Source organism: Prosopis cineraria, unplaced genomic scaffold (genome assembly GCF_029017545.1).
Source record: "Prosopis cineraria cultivar Desert tree isolate PC_DT_omini unplaced genomic scaffold, ASM2901754v1 PC3, whole genome shotgun sequence".
Taxonomy (NCBI): Eukaryota; Viridiplantae; Streptophyta; class Magnoliopsida; order Fabales; family Fabaceae; genus Prosopis; species Prosopis cineraria.
In genome coordinates this window covers 11,850,366-11,868,132 of record NW_026555334.1, presented here as the reverse complement: position 1 = coordinate 11,868,132, position 17,767 = coordinate 11,850,366, and the positions used below count along the sequence as shown (strand labels likewise).

At 34.0% G+C, this 17,767-nt stretch overlaps 2 protein-coding genes across 3 annotated transcripts; one reads left to right on the top strand and one right to left on the bottom strand.

Annotated features, from left to right (window-relative positions):
* Positions 1–414: 414 nt before the first annotated feature.
* Positions 415–4,931, top strand: LOC129305401 ((E,E)-geranyllinalool synthase-like). Its single transcript, XM_054945438.1, has 12 exons — positions 415–748; positions 848–1,040; positions 1,168–1,388; positions 1,501–1,624; positions 1,979–2,094; positions 2,226–2,428; positions 3,103–3,218; positions 3,339–3,437; positions 3,563–3,781; positions 3,879–4,008; positions 4,105–4,350; positions 4,443–4,931. The coding sequence occupies exons 1-12, from the start codon at positions 415–417 to the stop codon at positions 4,929–4,931; spliced, it is 2,490 nt and encodes an 829-aa protein (XP_054801413.1).
* Positions 4,932–13,529: 8,598 nt separating this feature from the next.
* LOC129306557 (serine carboxypeptidase-like 31) lies at positions 13,530–17,076 on the bottom strand. Of its 2 annotated transcripts, none has more exons than XM_054947222.1 (10): positions 16,733–17,076; positions 16,297–16,404; positions 16,001–16,096; positions 15,782–15,874; positions 15,580–15,662; positions 14,881–15,180; positions 14,662–14,792; positions 14,436–14,531; positions 13,993–14,098; positions 13,530–13,885 (listed from the first exon to the last, which is right to left on the bottom strand). In XM_054947222.1, exons 1-10 carry the CDS (start codon positions 17,037–17,039, stop codon positions 13,742–13,744), a joined length of 1,464 nt encoding a protein of 487 aa, XP_054803197.1. In that variant the 5' UTR covers positions 17,040–17,076; the 3' UTR covers positions 13,530–13,741. The 2 variants fall into 2 exon arrangements, with proteins under 2 accessions (XP_054803197.1, XP_054803198.1); XM_054947223.1 differs by having other exon boundaries at positions 16,001–16,093.
* Between the last annotated feature and the right edge of the window lie 691 nt (positions 17,077–17,767).

Here is a 17,767-nt window from a genome sequence, read left to right as displayed (position 1 = left end):
ATAATAGCTATACTTCCAGGGATGAATCTAGAACTTAGTAATTGGGGGGTCAAAACTGAAAATAAAATGAAGAATAAGAGGCCAAAATCTAATTTAAACTATTTTATAAAAAAAAAATTAATTTTGACGAAAAGGTTAATGACGCATGGGGGGCCAATAATCCCTCCTTGTCCTCCTGTGGGTCCGTCACCGTACGTACTTCTCAGCCGCAACGTGTAGTCTTGGAGTACACACTCTAAGAGGGTCATTCTTGAACTTAGCAGCCAGCAAACCACTTGCTTCCTCATGAACTTAACACACTATATATAAATACAATACTAATTTGCTTCCTCATGAACTTAGCAGCTAGAAAACCACTTGCAATCCAAACTGCTCTTTTCTTGCATCTCTGAACTCATTTATTGCTTTCCAATGATGGATTCCACATTATCCTCCATCACACGCAGAGCCCAAAAGATCAAGGGAATGATGTTCTCACCAGACGTTGATCCCTATTCTTTTGTGAGTCCTTCTGCGTATGACACTGCATGGTTAGCTATGATCCCAGATTCTTGTTCTGAACCTGATCACTATTTGCAGCCCAAGTTCAGGAATTGCTTGAACTGGCTGCTACACAATCAGAAGGAACAAGGGTTTTGGGGACAATGTGATGCGCACGGCAACCCTACCATTGAAGCCCTTCCTGCAACTCTTGCTTCCATCGTTTCCCTCAAAATGTGGAATACTGGGCCGCTTCTCGTACAGAAAGGTATATCAAGCATTTTTAAATGGTGAAAATGGGTCTCATAACATGCTGCCAAATTCTTTCGTTAAATATTTGATTACGAAATCGCTTCTCTGGTTTCAGGATTGTCATTTATTGAATCAAATGCTGAGAAGCTTCTGAAGGGTATGAAAGAACATTGCACTCCCTCGCTTGCCATTGTTCTACCTGGCATGCTTGAACTTGCAGTGACAAATGGTCTTCATCTTCTCTTCCCAGAATCAGTGAAGGAGACACTGTCCTATATATTTAGCTGTCGGGAAAAGTTTCTTAACAAGTACTTATTTTCATATATGACTTAGATCATACACCCATGCACCCGCGTGCACAAATATTTTTACAATTAGTTTCATAATCTGAATAAATGATTCACTCAAGAAGCTTCTAATTGAATGAAAATGCAGGGATAGCCTTGTGGGACAGCATTGTTATCCTCCATTGTTATCATATCTTGAAGCTTTGCCTCCATCATTTGCTATAACCACAGAAGATATATCATGCAATTTGAATAGCGACGGCTCATTGTTCCAATCACCTTCTGCTACAGCAAAAGCATTTGTGGTTACTGGAAAGCAAGAGTGCCTCGTTTATTTAGAGTCATTAGCTAAAAGATGCCCTAGTGGAGGTTGACCATTATTCCTTGTTTTCTTTTCTAAATGTCAATTAAAAGTTCTTAATTAACCAAACCCACGGGCAAATGATTTTTTTATATCTTAGACTGTATTTTATCCGTACAGTTCCACAAACATATCCTTTGGATGAGGACCTTATAAAGCTGTGCGTGATGAATCAGCTGGAAAAGTTAGGTTTGTCTCGGTATTTTGCTGGAGAGATTGAAGAGACCATGGCACAAATTTACGGGTAAAACCTCATCTCGAAATGTACAGTAGTATACCAATTAAACCATATGGGATTACTACTAATTGAACCTGTTAAAATGTGAAAGGAGTTGAATTGATGTAGGATGTCTAACATCAAATAAAATTAGACTTAATTAGTAACTAATATATAATAAAGAAAAATAATCCATATATAAACTTAAACTTTAAAATTTTATGTTAAGATGTGATGTTTTTTAGTTGTTCTTTGTCCATTTGTTCTCTCGTTTGTTGCTAGGCGGTTACTTCACATTCCTAACAAGGTCTATCTCTCATAAATTGTATGAATTCATGAGTAAAATAGTAATAGTAAGGTTCCTATTTAATTTGATTGCAGAAATTTCATCGATCGAAAATCGTGGGCAAAACCATACAACATGATTGCATTACAACTTCACAAAGACTCTCTGGCATTTCAGCTTCTCCGGATGCAAGGATACAAAGTATCGCCGTGTAAGGCATTATAGAAGCTTTGACATATCATTAATAACAGACTAAGATATATCACAGGTTTTTAATTTAATGAAAAAGTTGTATGCATATAAATACTTATTATTATATTTTACGTTTAACCATTGCCGCAGCAAGCTTTTGCTGGTTTATACGAGACAAAGAGATCCGAGGTTATGTGGAGAAACATCCTCAGTGTTTTACAAGTGCTCTGATAAATGTGTACGGAGCCACGAACGTCATGTTTTGTGGAGAATATCAACTTGAGGAAGCAAGATCTTTTGTCGGAAAATTACTCGAGAAAATGACTTCAGGAGATAGAGACCACCAATCACAGGTCAAACAGTCAACTTTTTCATATATAATAAAGAATAGAAAAAATATAATATAACTTTAAGTCTCTACATTTTGTTCAAGTTTTATTGTAGGTCCCTATACTTTTCTTTAGTTTTTTATTTTTTAATGTTCTAGATCCATATAACACCACTCATGGAGAGATTTAAAACGCTAAAAAATAAAAGTGAAGGGATCTAGAACAAAACAAAAAGTGTAAGAATTTATGGTAAAATTCAGGCAAAGTACAGAGACTCAAAATTATGTTTTCTATTTAAGAATATTCAAAAACAAGGCTCCACCACGTGCACAAATCCCTCGTTGGTCTGGATAATTTAGATGAGATTTAAATGTCCTAATTAAGATCTTGTTTTAGAAATTGGTTTTAATTAATAATTTTATCTTAAATATTGCAGAATATATACAAAAAATAATATCAATTTTACCACTATCAACTTAAGAAATAGATAATGTTTTAACTTGAAAATACAAAATTTTTTAGCAAGATTTGGACCATCTACATCTTCCCTAGACGGTCGAGATGAGATGTGCCCGGTGCACATCTTCAAGAACTCATTGTTTGTCGTAATGCTAGGTTTCTCAGAGAAAAGACATATTGACTATTCACAGATATTGACTATTCACACTTCCTTCATTTTGTTTTGCTTTAATTTGTAGATTGGGCATGAGTTGAATCTTCCATGGCTCGCTCGGCTCGAGCATTTGGAACATCGGATGTGGATAGAAGAAAAAGAAGCCAATGCTCTTTGGAAAGGAAAGACCTCATACAATAGGTATGTGTTTATGATATCGATCTCGTTCTGCTTATTTTCCTTTCCATATGAAATTCAGAAATTGGCTTATGCATATACTGGGACTGCTCACCGACAATTTATTATCTCTTGTGTAAGTAGGATATCATGCCTTTGCAACGACGAGCTACTACAACTTGCTGTGCAAAATTATGAGTTCAGGCAATCGCTTTACAAAAATGAGTTGGAGGAACTCAAAAGGTTTGCAGGACAACGTTCCTATATAGTATTTTATTTCCAAAAGTATCTTGAACCGACCAAATTAATATGACCTTCATATAATTACTTCATTAGCATTCATATTTAGCATGTCAGTAATAATATAGGTGGTCTGAAGACTTGGGCTTGAGAAGTATGGGATTTGGCAGAGAGAAAACCACATACTGTTACTACGCTGTTGCTGCTGCTGCCAGTTCCCTACCCCATGACTCTCATGCCAGAATGTTAGCGGCAAAAAGCGCCATCGTCATCACCGTTGCTGATGATTTCTTTGACATGAAAGCTTCTCTTCCTCAACTGGATGACCTCATGGATGCAATAGGAAGGTACGTAAACCTAGTTAAAATTGAAGTGCTTCAGACCATAACTATCAGTTTTGACCATAACAGTGATCTTTTTTAATTTCTGATTAATATATAATAGATGGGATGGCGGCGGTTTAAGCAGCCACAGCAAGGTAATATTCGATGCTCTTGATGATCTCGTGAGTGAAGCTGCTGAAAGATATCCCCAACAAAAAGGAGCTGATATAACAAGTAATCTCCGACATCTTGTAAGTTAAATAGATTACTGAGTCAACTGTAAACGTATAATTAGTCCAGCTGAATCCCACTAGGAAAAACTAACCTATCCAAGTGTGTCTGTGAAGTGGCATGAAACATTTCTTTCGTGGCTGGAAGAGGCAAAGTGGAGCAGAAATGGACAAACACCATCCATTGATGAATATCTTAAAATAGGCATGATCTCCATTGCCGCACACACCATGGTTCTTCCAGCTTCCTGCTTTCTGAAGCCCAGCTTACCTATTGACATGCTTAGGCCACCCCACTATGAAACCATCACAAAATTGCTTATGGTTATTTGTCGTTTATTGAATGATATACAAAGCTGCCAGGTACTTTTATGTTCAAATAGTTTAAAAATTGTACTTATATAGCCATTTTGAGTGTGTTCTTGGAGCCTAACGCATGGTTTCTGTGCGGGCAGAAGGAAGAACAAGAGGGGAAAGTGAATTCTATTCTCACAAACTTGATAGAGAATCCAGAGTTGGACATGGAAGATTCAATAGCTTTTGTGAGAGAGATAATAGGGAAGAAGAAGAAAGAGTTCATGGAGCATGTGCTTATGGATGAAATGTGTGATTGGCCTAAACCCAGCAAGCAATTTCATCTGTCATGCTTGAAAGCCTTCCAGATGTTTTACAACTCAAGCAATCGCTATGACTCAAAGACAGACCTGCTGGAAGATATTGAAAAAGCAATCTATCTTCCTCTGAGCAGAAGCTTAAAGAAGCACCTCAAGGTTAATGATGGCGTCATTGCAGGGCTAAACAAGAAATATGCAAGAATAAACTCCAACACGAAACGGTACATTAAACCTAAGTGCTTAATTAATGTTGCTGTTAATAACCCTCAATATACGTTGAGAAATGTAATTCATGGAGTGGCACCAAAAATTGTGGGAGGCTTCGTATAAAGGGTGCCAAAAATTACATTGCATGTGTGTCTGTACATATGTCCAAAGGGCGGAGGTAGGGGGAACAGTAGGGGTCACAAGCCCTGATTATATATTTTTAACCTCCTAAATTGACATATTATAGAAACTTTGAAATATTATATGAAATTCTCATTTCAATTTTATATATAGTCTTTTACGCATTTATAGTTCAATTATTTTACTAGATTGAAGATATAATTATTTTTAATAAGATAATATTACACTTGTTCTTAAGCATGAAAGTCATTTAATTTTGCATTCACTTTATATTTGATAAAAGAAATTATAAAAATTATTACTAACAAACTTTGCCAAACACTGCAATAAAAATCTGAAAATATATTAAATGTTATGTGCTTGATATCTATTATAAAATTACTTATCCAAAAAATTAAGAGGTTATAATTAAAATATGTTCTTCTAAAAAAATTATTTTTTTTCTAATAGCCAAGCTATTGAAATTTATTATATGAATAGTTTTTTCTACGATATACTTATATTTCATCAACATAGAGTTTGTGACAATCGAATATCATTATTATATTGATATATTTATTTATTACAATTATCAATTGAAAGAATTAAACAATAAATTCAGTGAGTAAGTAATAGAGTTTTTTTTAGATTGAACAGAACTTTAAATTATAATATTTATGAAAAAGATGAAATCTTCACCAATTTAATGATAGTTTATATTAAGAAGGAAATTGTTAAAATTTTTATGGTAGACATAATAATTAATTATTTTTATGTCATAAAATTAAAAACGATGAGCAAAACTTAAAAATAAAGTATACATTTATTTTTTTATATATATTTATAAAATTAAATATAAATATATATATATATATATTAAAATATATATTATATTAGTGATATATATACATTTAATTTTTTTCTTCAATTATTATGTATACTTTATTATCTCTGTCCCTCCTAATAAAATTTTGTCATTCCGTCCCTGCATGTGCCTGCCTATTAGTTCTCGTGTCTGTGTGTGTGCACGAACATATATATATATATATATATAGACACACACACATGCATGTATGTATACGTGCGAGCGTGCGTGTGCAGGGGACTGTGTCCGTGTGTATTATAAGATTTTTCTTCTCCAACTTATGAGTCTCGTCTTGTCATCTGTTTTTTTCATCTATTCTACGTATTATTACGGCGAGACGGTAGTAATTAAAGAGGTCGTAATTAAGACATTAAAATATTTTTATTTTATATAAATTTAATAATAAAAAATGATTAAGAGATTGGGACATTATAAAGGGCAATAAAGGCCCATGGCCATGCCCAAAAAACCATTAATAAGAAATTAAAAAATAATTTTATTTATTTATAAAATATAATTACTTTCCTCCCAAATATATTGTTTTAAAATATAATGTTATCATCAAAAGGCATACTTTATTAACATTATAAATACTCAATAATTATATATGATTTTTACATATTATTAAGTTAAGAAATCAATTTAAAATTTTAAAGAGTGTGATAATATCATAATCAAGAATTACAAAAGAAAGAATCTGAAGGCTCACTCAACATGAGTGACATGACTGGCTAATACTTATTATATAGTACAAGAGTTAGTTACAACAGTATACATGTCATAGGTTCCTATAGTATTCTAAACATGAATAAAGAATATTACAGAAAAATCCTATAATAATTACAAGAAGGTTTATGACTTAGACCGACTGCTAGCCTTTTGCTTCTTGGGCTTCTTATTAATCTTGGACTGTTGAATGGGCTGGTCATTTGTATTCTTAACATCCCCCCGCAAACGAGAGGTGGTCAACCCAAGTTTGTCACATAAAAAGATAAAATGATTGGAGGATAATGGTTTTGTAAGTATATCAGCCAGCTAATGTTTGGATGGGACAAACTGAATAGTAATACACTTACGCAGCACCAGATCACAAACAAAATGAGTATCAATCTCGATGTGCTTTGTACGAGCATGAAAAAAAGGGTTCGAAGCTAAGGCAAATGTACTCAAGTTATCATGCCAAATAATTGAAGGAGAAGAGAACACCAGACCAAGCTCTCCCATCAAAGATTGAAGCCACACAAGTTCAGAAGCTGTATGAGCCAGAGAATGGTACTCTAATTTGGTGCTCGAATGTGCAACCACCGTCTGCTTCTTGGAGGACCAGGAAACCAATGCATCGCCTAAGAAAACAAGATAGCCACCAGTAGATATCAATTATCTGGGCATGTAGCCCAGTCAACATCTAAGTAAGCCATTAAATCAAGATATTCAGATCCTTTAATATGAAGACTAACATGAAGTATCCCTTGTAAATATCGCAATAGATGTTTAACCACCTGCCAGTGAAAAAGAGTTGGTGCAGATAAAAACTGACTCAACTTACTGATACTAAAGGAAATGTCATGACGCGTATGAGCCAAATCTTGCAGAGTACCAACAACTTGATGATAATCAGACAGTTAGGTATAGGAGAACTACCAAACTTTGATAATGACTGTCCTAGTACCATTGGAGTCTTACATGAAGAAGCTTTGTTCATATGCCATCTACTAAGCAAATTTAAAATAGATTTACTTTGATTTAAATAGAAACCAAAGTCATCACGGGCAATCTCTTTTCTAAGAAAATAGTGCATTGGGCACATGTCTTTTAAAGAGAACATGTCATTAAACTTAGTAACAAATGTCTAAATATACTCGAATTATTTCCAGTAACAAGTATGCCATTTACATAAATAAGAATAAGAAGAACTTGATCTCCATTTTGAAAGGAAAATAGGGAAGTATCACTCTTACTATTATGAAATTCCCAAGACAGTAGTGTGGATTGAAGACGATCAAACCAAGCTCATGGAGCTTGTTTTAAACCATATAGTGCTTTTCGAAGACAACAAACATGGTTGGGTCTAGTAAAATCCACAAAACCTGTGAGTTGAGCCATGTAAATAGTCTTTGTAAGGATACCATTCAGAAATGCGTTATTAATATCAAGTTGTCTAACATCCCAATGTCTTGAAGCTGTAATTGTAAGAATGACATGCACTGTGGATGGCTTAATAATTGGACTATAAATTTTATCAAAATCTATCCCAAGTTCTTGAAGATAGCCTTTCACCTATGAGACGAGCTTTGTATCAATCCACGATATTGTCTGGCTTGAACTTGGTCTTATATACCTAACGACACCTAACAACATTGAAAGAAGGATTAAAGGGAACTAAGTCCTAGGTATTATTTTTAAGTAAAGTAGCATACGCATCTGACATAGCTTTACGCCAGTGATCAAGTGCAAGAGCTTTTACTACTGAGCCTAGTTTAGTACACAATCTCTTAGGATCATATTGAACAAGACCAACATAAGGCCTTTTTAGTTTAATGATACCATGCTTGCCATGTGTCATCATGAGATGATCATTCACAAATAGACCAAGAGATGATAAAGAATCATCAGTAGTTAGACCAGAGATGGAAGTCAGACTCATGGTAATAAGAGAGTCTCCAATATTTGAACCAAACTCAACCTCTAAAGTAAGACTGATTGACTTGAGAGATAGTGAGTGTTGGGCCTTAGGAACCAAGTCTATATTGATGTGGGCCAGACTAGAAATGATAGATAGAGATCTAATATAAGGATGAGATACTTCGTTATCATGAAACGATATCATTAGTGTTAATGAAACAATGCTGTCTTCGACGTTGCATGAAGAAATTTGTTGAGACTCTATTTCAGTATGTCCAGAATAGAGATGAGGAAGCCATGCCTGAGACAAAGAACTAACATTTTGTTCTGGAAAAGAATGAGATGATGCTGTGGTACTTGCATAGAGAAAGTCATTTTCATTAAAACAACATGCCAAGAGATAAAAACATGACCAAAGGGACTTAAACGCTATATCCCTTATGTGAAGGACTAAGACCCAAATATATACATCTCTCTGAATGAAACTCCAGTTTATGTTTATTATATAGCCGTAGACATGGAAAACAAGCATAGCCAAAAATCTTAAAACCACCGTAGTTTGGTTTAGAACCAAATAAAACTTCAAATGGAAATTTCTGATTTAATATTGGAGTAGGTATCCAGTTAATCACATAAATAGCATTCATAAATGCTTCCCACAAAAAATGTAAAGGCATTAAAGCCTGAGCTAACATGCTTAATCCCATTTCAACTATGTGATGATGTTTTCTTTCCACACATCCATTTTGTTCTTATGTATAAGGACAAGGATGATGAAATAGAATCCTAGAATCAGACAAAATTGATGAAAAAATTTTAAACTCTCCTCCCCAGTCGCTTTAAAGAGCTTTAATCTTTTTATGAAACTAATTTTCTATAAGTTTTGAAATTGTAGGAAAGCCAAAAGAGCCTCTCCCTTAGAATGAAGAGGATACAGCCACATAAAATAGCTAAAATCATTAACAAAACTAATACAATACTTAAATCCAGATTTTGAAGCAATAAGAGCTAGCCCCCATAAATCAATAAATATTAATTCAAGTAGTGCTTTAGCTCTAGATTCAGAAGATTGGAAAGGCAACTTGTGCATTTTACCAAACTAATAAGTATTATAGAATTCAAAATCGTCTTTACTGTTAAAGGAGATATTACAACTTTGTAAAACTTCTTTAACAACTTTACACGATGTATGGCCTAAACGTCTATGCTAAGGTTTTAAAGTAGCAAGCAAGGCTATAGGAATTGGAAGTAGCATCATAAACTTGAGGAACACCATCAATTTTGTATAAGCCATCACACCGTTTGCCTCTAAGAAGGATGCATCCTATTTTCAGTTCCTTGACATTACACAGATTAATAAAAAACTAAATAAGTATGTCATTATCAAGAACAAGCTCAGAAATGCTAATCAAATTTTTCTGGATTGAAAGCACAACAAGTATATCTTTCATTAATAGTGGAGCATTATCACACTTCAGAGTGCTAATAGCATGACCAACTACTGATAACCCAATGCCATTACCAACTATTAGTATACCTACATTTGGCTGAGAATTTGCATTAGCGAGAACATTTTTGATGTGTGACATGGTGAGAAGCACCACTGTCTAAGTACCAAGCTAGGTCCTAAATTATGTCTAAAGTAGCGTAAAAGGCAGTAGGATTTGATGAAACACTATTATTATGATAATTATGATCAAATCTGCAAAAACAATTAGCAACATCATGACTAGCAAGAGTACAAAGATGACAAAATTTTCCATTACATGCATTATGTCCTTGTCCTCTGCTTCCGCATCCACGACCAAAACCATGCCATTAAGATTGTGAACCTTAAGATCCTTGAGAATTACTAAAGGAAGAGTGATCGGTTTGAAAACTCAAATGAGTAAAAGCTATACCAACTAATTGAACGCTATTCATGTGTTCACGATGACATTCGTAGTTCAACAAATAAGAATGCAAATCAATCCAAGAGAGGTTAGGTTTATCAGCTAGATGAACTACCATTGCAGTATACTCTACATCCAAACCTGCTAAAGTCTACATAACAAGTTTAGACAAGGGAAATAGATGCCTAACAAATGTCATATGATCTAATAAGGTCTTCATTTTGCTCAAATATTCTTCCATTTTCATGGAGCCTTTCTTGGTATGTTGAAACTCTGTCTTCATCAACATAATGCGAGATCAAGTATTAGAACATGTGAGATCTGTGACTGCTTTCCAGATCTTTGCTGCCATTCGACAATATAGCACCTTCGTGGAAATGTCAGGAGTCATAAAACCCAAAAGCCAACCATATATTAACTGATCAGTAGCTCACCAATCATCAAATGTAGGATTAATGATAATGTCACTTCCATCAAAAATGAACTCTGGTGGACATTATGTCATTTCAATAATAAAACCTTTAAGTTTATAACCTCAAAGATAGAGAGAACAAAACTATGCCAGAGCAAATAATTGGACCTGTCCAACTTGACTGATCCTGCTTGATTTAGGCTGTTAAGGAGTGGGATAGTTTTGGTTTACATAGTAGCAGAGGAAGGCGTTAAAGGGGAAATAAAAGGTGAGACAATATGAGCAATGACAAGAGAAGTGGAATGAGCTAAAATAGTTGAAAAAAATAAAGGAGAAGTGGAAGAAAAGGAAGATAAAGATGAAGAAGAATGATATAGAGGTGAAGTAGAGGTGGAGAGAATAGGAAAGGTCGCCATGGATGCTATTCTACTTTGATACCAAATCAAGAATTACAAAAGAAAGAATCTGAAGGCTCACTCAACGTGAGTGGCACGACTGGCTAATACTTATTATATAGTACAAGAGTTAGTTACAATAGTATACACATCATAGGTTCTACAGTACTTTAAACATGAATAAAGAATATTACAGAAAAATCCTATAATAATTACAAAAGGGTTTATGACTTGGACCGACTGTTAGCCTTCTGCTTCTTGGGCTTCTTATTAATCTTGGACCGCTGAATGGGTTGTTCATCTGTATTCTTAACATATCATAAGTTTAATTTATCATATAAATAAAATTTTGGAAAAAACTCATATGGGTGTTCGTACCAAGCTGCCTATAGACAACATTTGGGCTTGAAAACATTAGCCAACTTGAACAAAGAAAATCCAAGAATCCAAAAAACAAATAAAATAAAGTAGACCACACGCGCGCGCGCGCAGCCTGATCCACAATAAGCATGAGGGTCAAAGAAGGATATTTGTGTAATCTTCACTCCGCGATGCCTATCACAGTCCAAACTCCATCTCCCCCCAAATTCCTTTATATATATATATATATATATATATATCAGCTAAATTCACAAGGCATTGGAGCAACAACTTGGATTTGATATGTGACACGGTAATAATAATTAAATTAAATTAAATAAGTATATGAGATTTTATCATAGGAGTCACAATAGTTTACATTTTTATAAAGAATAACATATGTAAAGAGTGTTCTGATTATAAAAATTATTTTAAATATTTGCAAAAAAAATGTACTTTTAATAATTTTTAAGAGTTGATAAAATCAAATGATGTTTATTAAATAAGTGAATTTAATTGACCCTCTGAATCTAAATCCAACATCTTCCAAAAACCATTACTTGTAAACAGATTGGTCCATTTTATCCTTAGCATTCATATTAATCATGTACGTAATTCCCTGAAACCACTGAACGCCCTTGGATTGAAAATTGAGGCCAAGCGAAGACGCCGCTTCTTTATAAATTGAGTGTCAAAATTGTCGAAGAAGAAGGAATTTGTGTGTATGCATATTGGGTAGGGATACGTATAACCAGAGATTTTAAAAACGAATCGTTAAATAGCCTGGATTCTGATTTGGTCAATATATAAAAATTATTTTAAATGTTGAGTCAGTTGGACAGTTTTAGACCGACGGTGGGATTGAGAACCAAAATCAAACAAACAATCGAATTCAGTTTTCAAGCATCAGATTGTTCCAAAAAAAATTATTTTTTTATTGAATTAAAAAAAAAAGATCAAATTTTTTAATCATTTAATATTATGTTATATCATGTAACTTATTAAATTATAATAAATTTAAAATATTTAATTTTTTTAAAATTAAGTAATAATTTTATATTTATTTTTTATATTTAAATTATTATATGTATAATTTTTTTAATTTAATCAATTTAATTATATATATAATTTTTTTATATTTAAATTATTATATTTAAAGTTGAATAGTCTCGTGCCGCGCATGCAGCGGCTGGTATGTCAAAAGTACACGTGTATGGCACTTGGTACATGACCCTCTTTAATAAGATTAGATTGGACCCACCTACATCACATCACGTTTTGCATTTAAAAAAATACAATATTAAAATTTAAATTTAAGATGGGGAAAATATCATTCAAAATCCAAGCCTTAAGACAATTTATTATTAAACAAAAACCAAAAGATTATGAAGTATTATTGCTTGACCAAGAAACTGATCTGAAAATAATTTTATACAGAAAAATACTATAATATTATTACTTTTTTTTTTAAAAAAAACTTATCAATTAAGAAATAATTTCTTATTAAATGCAAATAGGTACTTATTAATTAATAAATTTTTATTTATTAAAATATAATCTACACTTATCCCTTCTTATAACTAAGCTCTTATAGATTCTTGAACTTGTCGATTGATAAATAGCTTCTTATTAAATATAAATAAGTACTTATTATTTGTTCATTCTTACAACCAAGCTCTTGCTAAATATTGAACTTATCAATTAACAACTAATTTTTTGTTAAGTGCGAATGAGTACTTATCAATTAAAAAAAAAGTAAGAATATTATAGTTTTTTCTCATTTAAATTATTTTTAAATCAGTCCCCTAATTTTGCAGTAAATTTATAATCTTTTGATCCTTGGTTGATATTAAGTATCCTCACTCATCGTTGAATGATATTTTTCCCTTTAGATGTTTGTAATCTTTATATAGATCTACACTCACCTCCATTAGCTTTGAATTTGAGGACCCTTGATTTAGCTATTCATTTACCCCACGCACGCACATATAGGCAACAAGAGTGTTCCCTTTGTCTCCAAGAAATTATTTATAAAAAAAAAGAAGTTCTTCAAAAAAAAACAAAAAGGAGATTAATTAATTAGATGTTGATGTTTGGGAACATGCAAATATAGGATACACAAGAATACATCCTACTAGCAACCTAGTGCTCCGTATATAATTAAAGGTCCAAAATCTTCTTAATTATATGAAGTTATTACAAAAAACTCTCTCACTCTCTCTCTCTCTCTCTCTATATATATATATATATGGACGAGTGATGTGTTATTATTTAGTAGGAGGTGGTAGTCCAAGCAGAAAGGCAGAGAAGAGTGCGAGTGAATTGCTGGGTTTGAAACAAGGCACTGCATGTCCAGCTCCTCGAAACGTTGCAAAAGTAAGCCCCTCGTATTCTTGAAACCACCCACTTACCTATTATTAATTCAGCAAGGCCCGTCACCCCCATTCATTAATGGGTATGAAAAAGAAAAACATCATCGCATAACGTTGTTTTTTTAAGGTTAATTTTAATTACTTACCTCGTTCTCGTGATACCATGGTCTCCATGGCTTGGTGATACGCAAATTCAGAGTACTTAAACTGTATCTTGTGGAGAGTACTGGCACTCTACCATCTGTGTCTCCACTGAACCATATATAGAAATATAATCTCATCAACGCATAGGCAAAATTATAATATTGAAAACTAGGTCAATTTAACCAATTGAATTAGTAAATCATTAAACTAATATTTTGACTTACTCAATAAAATGTTTTATTTATGACCGGTGATACTCAATATAATTACAGCTTTAACTATTAACTGTTAAACTAATATTTTTAACAATTCAATAACCAATCTGATTTTGAATGCTTTTAGACACACACATTCCCATGTTGCCAAATGGGACCTATATATATATATATATATATATCAGTCTAAACACCACCTTTGGATAGTAATTAATTGCTAAGTTATTTACCTGTAAATCCAGATTCTCAGTCCTGCCGAAATAAGTTTCTTATAAATCGGGATCATAGATGGCTTTGAATCTCTCCAGTCCTTGAACATCTTGTCGCTGCATGTGATATCAGTACCAGTATTCATTAGATCAGAAAGGTGATTTATTAGATTACTTAATTATATCATGCCATTGGACAAAAAACAAAATTAAATGTGAGAGTTATGATAGGAGCGGTGTATTTTACTTGCAAATACTCCAATTCTTGAGACTATGACCATCACTGGCATGAAGAGCCTTCTGAACATCTGGCCTGTTATAGAAAGCTGTGGCATAATCATCCAAACATGGATCGTAACCACCCATGATCCTTGGCATCTGCTCCACCAAATCCATGAGATTATGTCAGAATTTTTACAGCTTTGTTATAAGTAAGAAAAAATTTCTTATACGTACCAATACTCACCATTTTGGATGAACGCTTATATTTCATGACGCGTCGGCCTCGCAGGGATTGATCATTTGAGCGTGCGGTGCTGGCGAAGCAGACAGAGGTATAGATGCTATAGATATCAATTTTGCCGTACTGTGAGAACACTTCGTCCACAGCATCACAGCAAGTTTGGTTCTTCCAAGGATCACTGCTTTTGAAGTCACAGCTCTCTCTGATTGTTCTGTAAGTTTCATCTGATACCACTGCGTGGCTCCAAGCATAATCCACAATACCCGTCCAGTCCTCAGCATCAGATGTTTCTGGATTCCCCAGCTGCCCATCAAGAAAAGTTTTAGGAGTACACCTTTTGTCTTATTCAAGTGTCATGTCAGATGTCAGGTTGACACGCGCGTGAATTTTTTTTTTTTTAAAGGAATATTTGCTTTGAGCGGTTAAAAATTGTTGATAGAGAATTAGAAACAATGAAATAAAGTAGAGAATTTGTGGTAGTGGGATTTGATGCGTGTGATGGGTATATAACATTGAAAACTCAAAACCTACGTATATACAGGAACTAAAATGACAGACATGCGTGTCGAAGTATAAGGAAAATGTTCTTGATAAGGAAAAATTCCCTATGTTTTGGCTCATGTATGTTACATATATTACAATTTATGGCAAGAAACCTGGTGGCTAGCTAGAGAATACTTTTCAAATAATGTAGGCCCATACCAGGATACCCTTAAGATCAATATGAATCGAAGGGTCCTTGTTCCTATCAACGATGAGCTCAGCAAGTTCTGGTACATACTTTCCTGAAAATATATACATTGTGCATGTTCCATCATCAAATAATCTTCTTGATATAGATCAAAATGATGAGAAACAAGAGTTGTTATATTTAATGATCGATCTTGTAGATAAATATATGTACCTGCATAACTCTCTCCTGCGATGTAAAATGTCCTAGTTCTGTGAGATGGAAACTTGAGAAACCACTTGTGCAGAAAATTGTAAGCATCATTAGCTGTCAGAAACAACAATTGAAATATCAAACGACCTTTAGTTTGAAAAAAATAATAAAACGAGAGCTTCATATGGCTGCCACTAAATATACAATATTATTAATTAAGGTTGAGTTCTGAATTATAACCTGTGAAGTCATCTCCAAGATGTTCATAATCACTGGTTGTGTTTGAATAGGAAAAGCCGACCCCAATAGGAGATTCCACGAATAAAACGTTGGCTTCTACATCATCACACACATCAGAAATACTCAACACCACCATTATCAAATGGTGCGGGGACAAATAATAGAAAACTATACATATATATATAAACCATAATAGTAAGTCATAGAAAGTAGTGAGATGGGTTTACACCAGAAGTGAGCGTGTGAATGTGTGTCTATTATATTGGTGCGGTGTGTGGTCCTCACAAGTCACATACCCTTGTTCCATGAGAAGTTATTAAATCTAAGACCCTGGCCATTAATGTCCACTAAAAAAGGGCCAATCTCCTGTGTTGCTCCATATCCCACTGAAGAGCACCCAGGACCTGCAACAAAAAGGCATCCTGTCACCTTAGCCAAGAACACACATACAAGAAAAGCAGATAATTAATGAAATCAGCAACGTATGAACTATTTCAGACCATGAAAAGGAAGATAATGAAAGCTACAACAGTTACAGATCCCAACTGTCATCTTTCAATTCTGAGAGACTATTACAATACTGTTAAGCCACTCATTTGTATATCTGATATGACTGTCATGAGAAGGGAGAGATATAGTTATCTATCTCTATCTTCACGAAACTGTGACAATATTACATGAGAGGATCCAAATCTAAGGAAAAGAAGAAAAAATATTAATGAAGTGTGCTACCTCCATTAAGCCAAAGCACCAATGGTTTTTCTTGAGGATTGATGATGGCCTCGTAAAACCAGTAAAAGAGTGCTCTTCCATTAGTTTCATTCACTGTGACATAGCCAGCAAAGTGCCGGAAATCTGCACGAGGCTGACCAGGCAAGTTGGTGACAAGATCCTCATTACCATCCCCAGAACTCAGTTTCCTCCCATGATCACCCCTTTGATATTGCCTGTGCCTCGAAGATACAACAGGCTTCGCACATATCAGCACAAGTACAAGAGCCAAGCTGCAGAAAATTTTCACTTTTAACAGAATATCCATATTATACGAATTAAAAAGAGAGACTACACTTGGATGAAAAAAACTAAAGGCCTGCATGCCCCTTTTATACTGAAAATTTTCTTGCACCGTACCCCATCGTGGGTAGAACATTTGAGGAAATTAAAGAAGATTAGGATAAGAATCCTACCTGGCAACTCTCTCTCTCTCTCTCTCTCTCTCTACCTATCTATCTATCTGCGCTTTTTTAAAAAAAACGCTGTGACGACTGTGATGAATGTTAGGTAGCTTCTGGATCATTTCCTGCATGAGAACATATCTGTGAGTGGCACTTCCAATCGTGACAACTTGGGGCGGTTGAATGGTGTAGTCACATGAATAAATTATATGATGATTTTACTTCTTTTGTGTTCGATAAAAATATTCGCGTGTATGCATTTGTTTCAACTTTTATCCATATCCAGTGTATAGAAATTTGAAGTTATAAATTTATTCGTTCTAAACATGATATGATTGATTGTCCTCTTCTTCCCTATACTCCTTTATATTCGTTAACTTGAGATAAGAATTCCATATAATAGAGTTACTAGTTTTCCGAATATAGATGATATGATAGTGCTGCACACAGATTAACTAAACAACATTTTGGAACCATCCGTCTATATAACAAGTCCCGACGAGAAGATGTGTGGACACTTACAATAGATTAAATGTTTTCTTTTATACATGGGGAATATATTTGAAAAGATGTGAAGAGTTTCTAAGAGAAT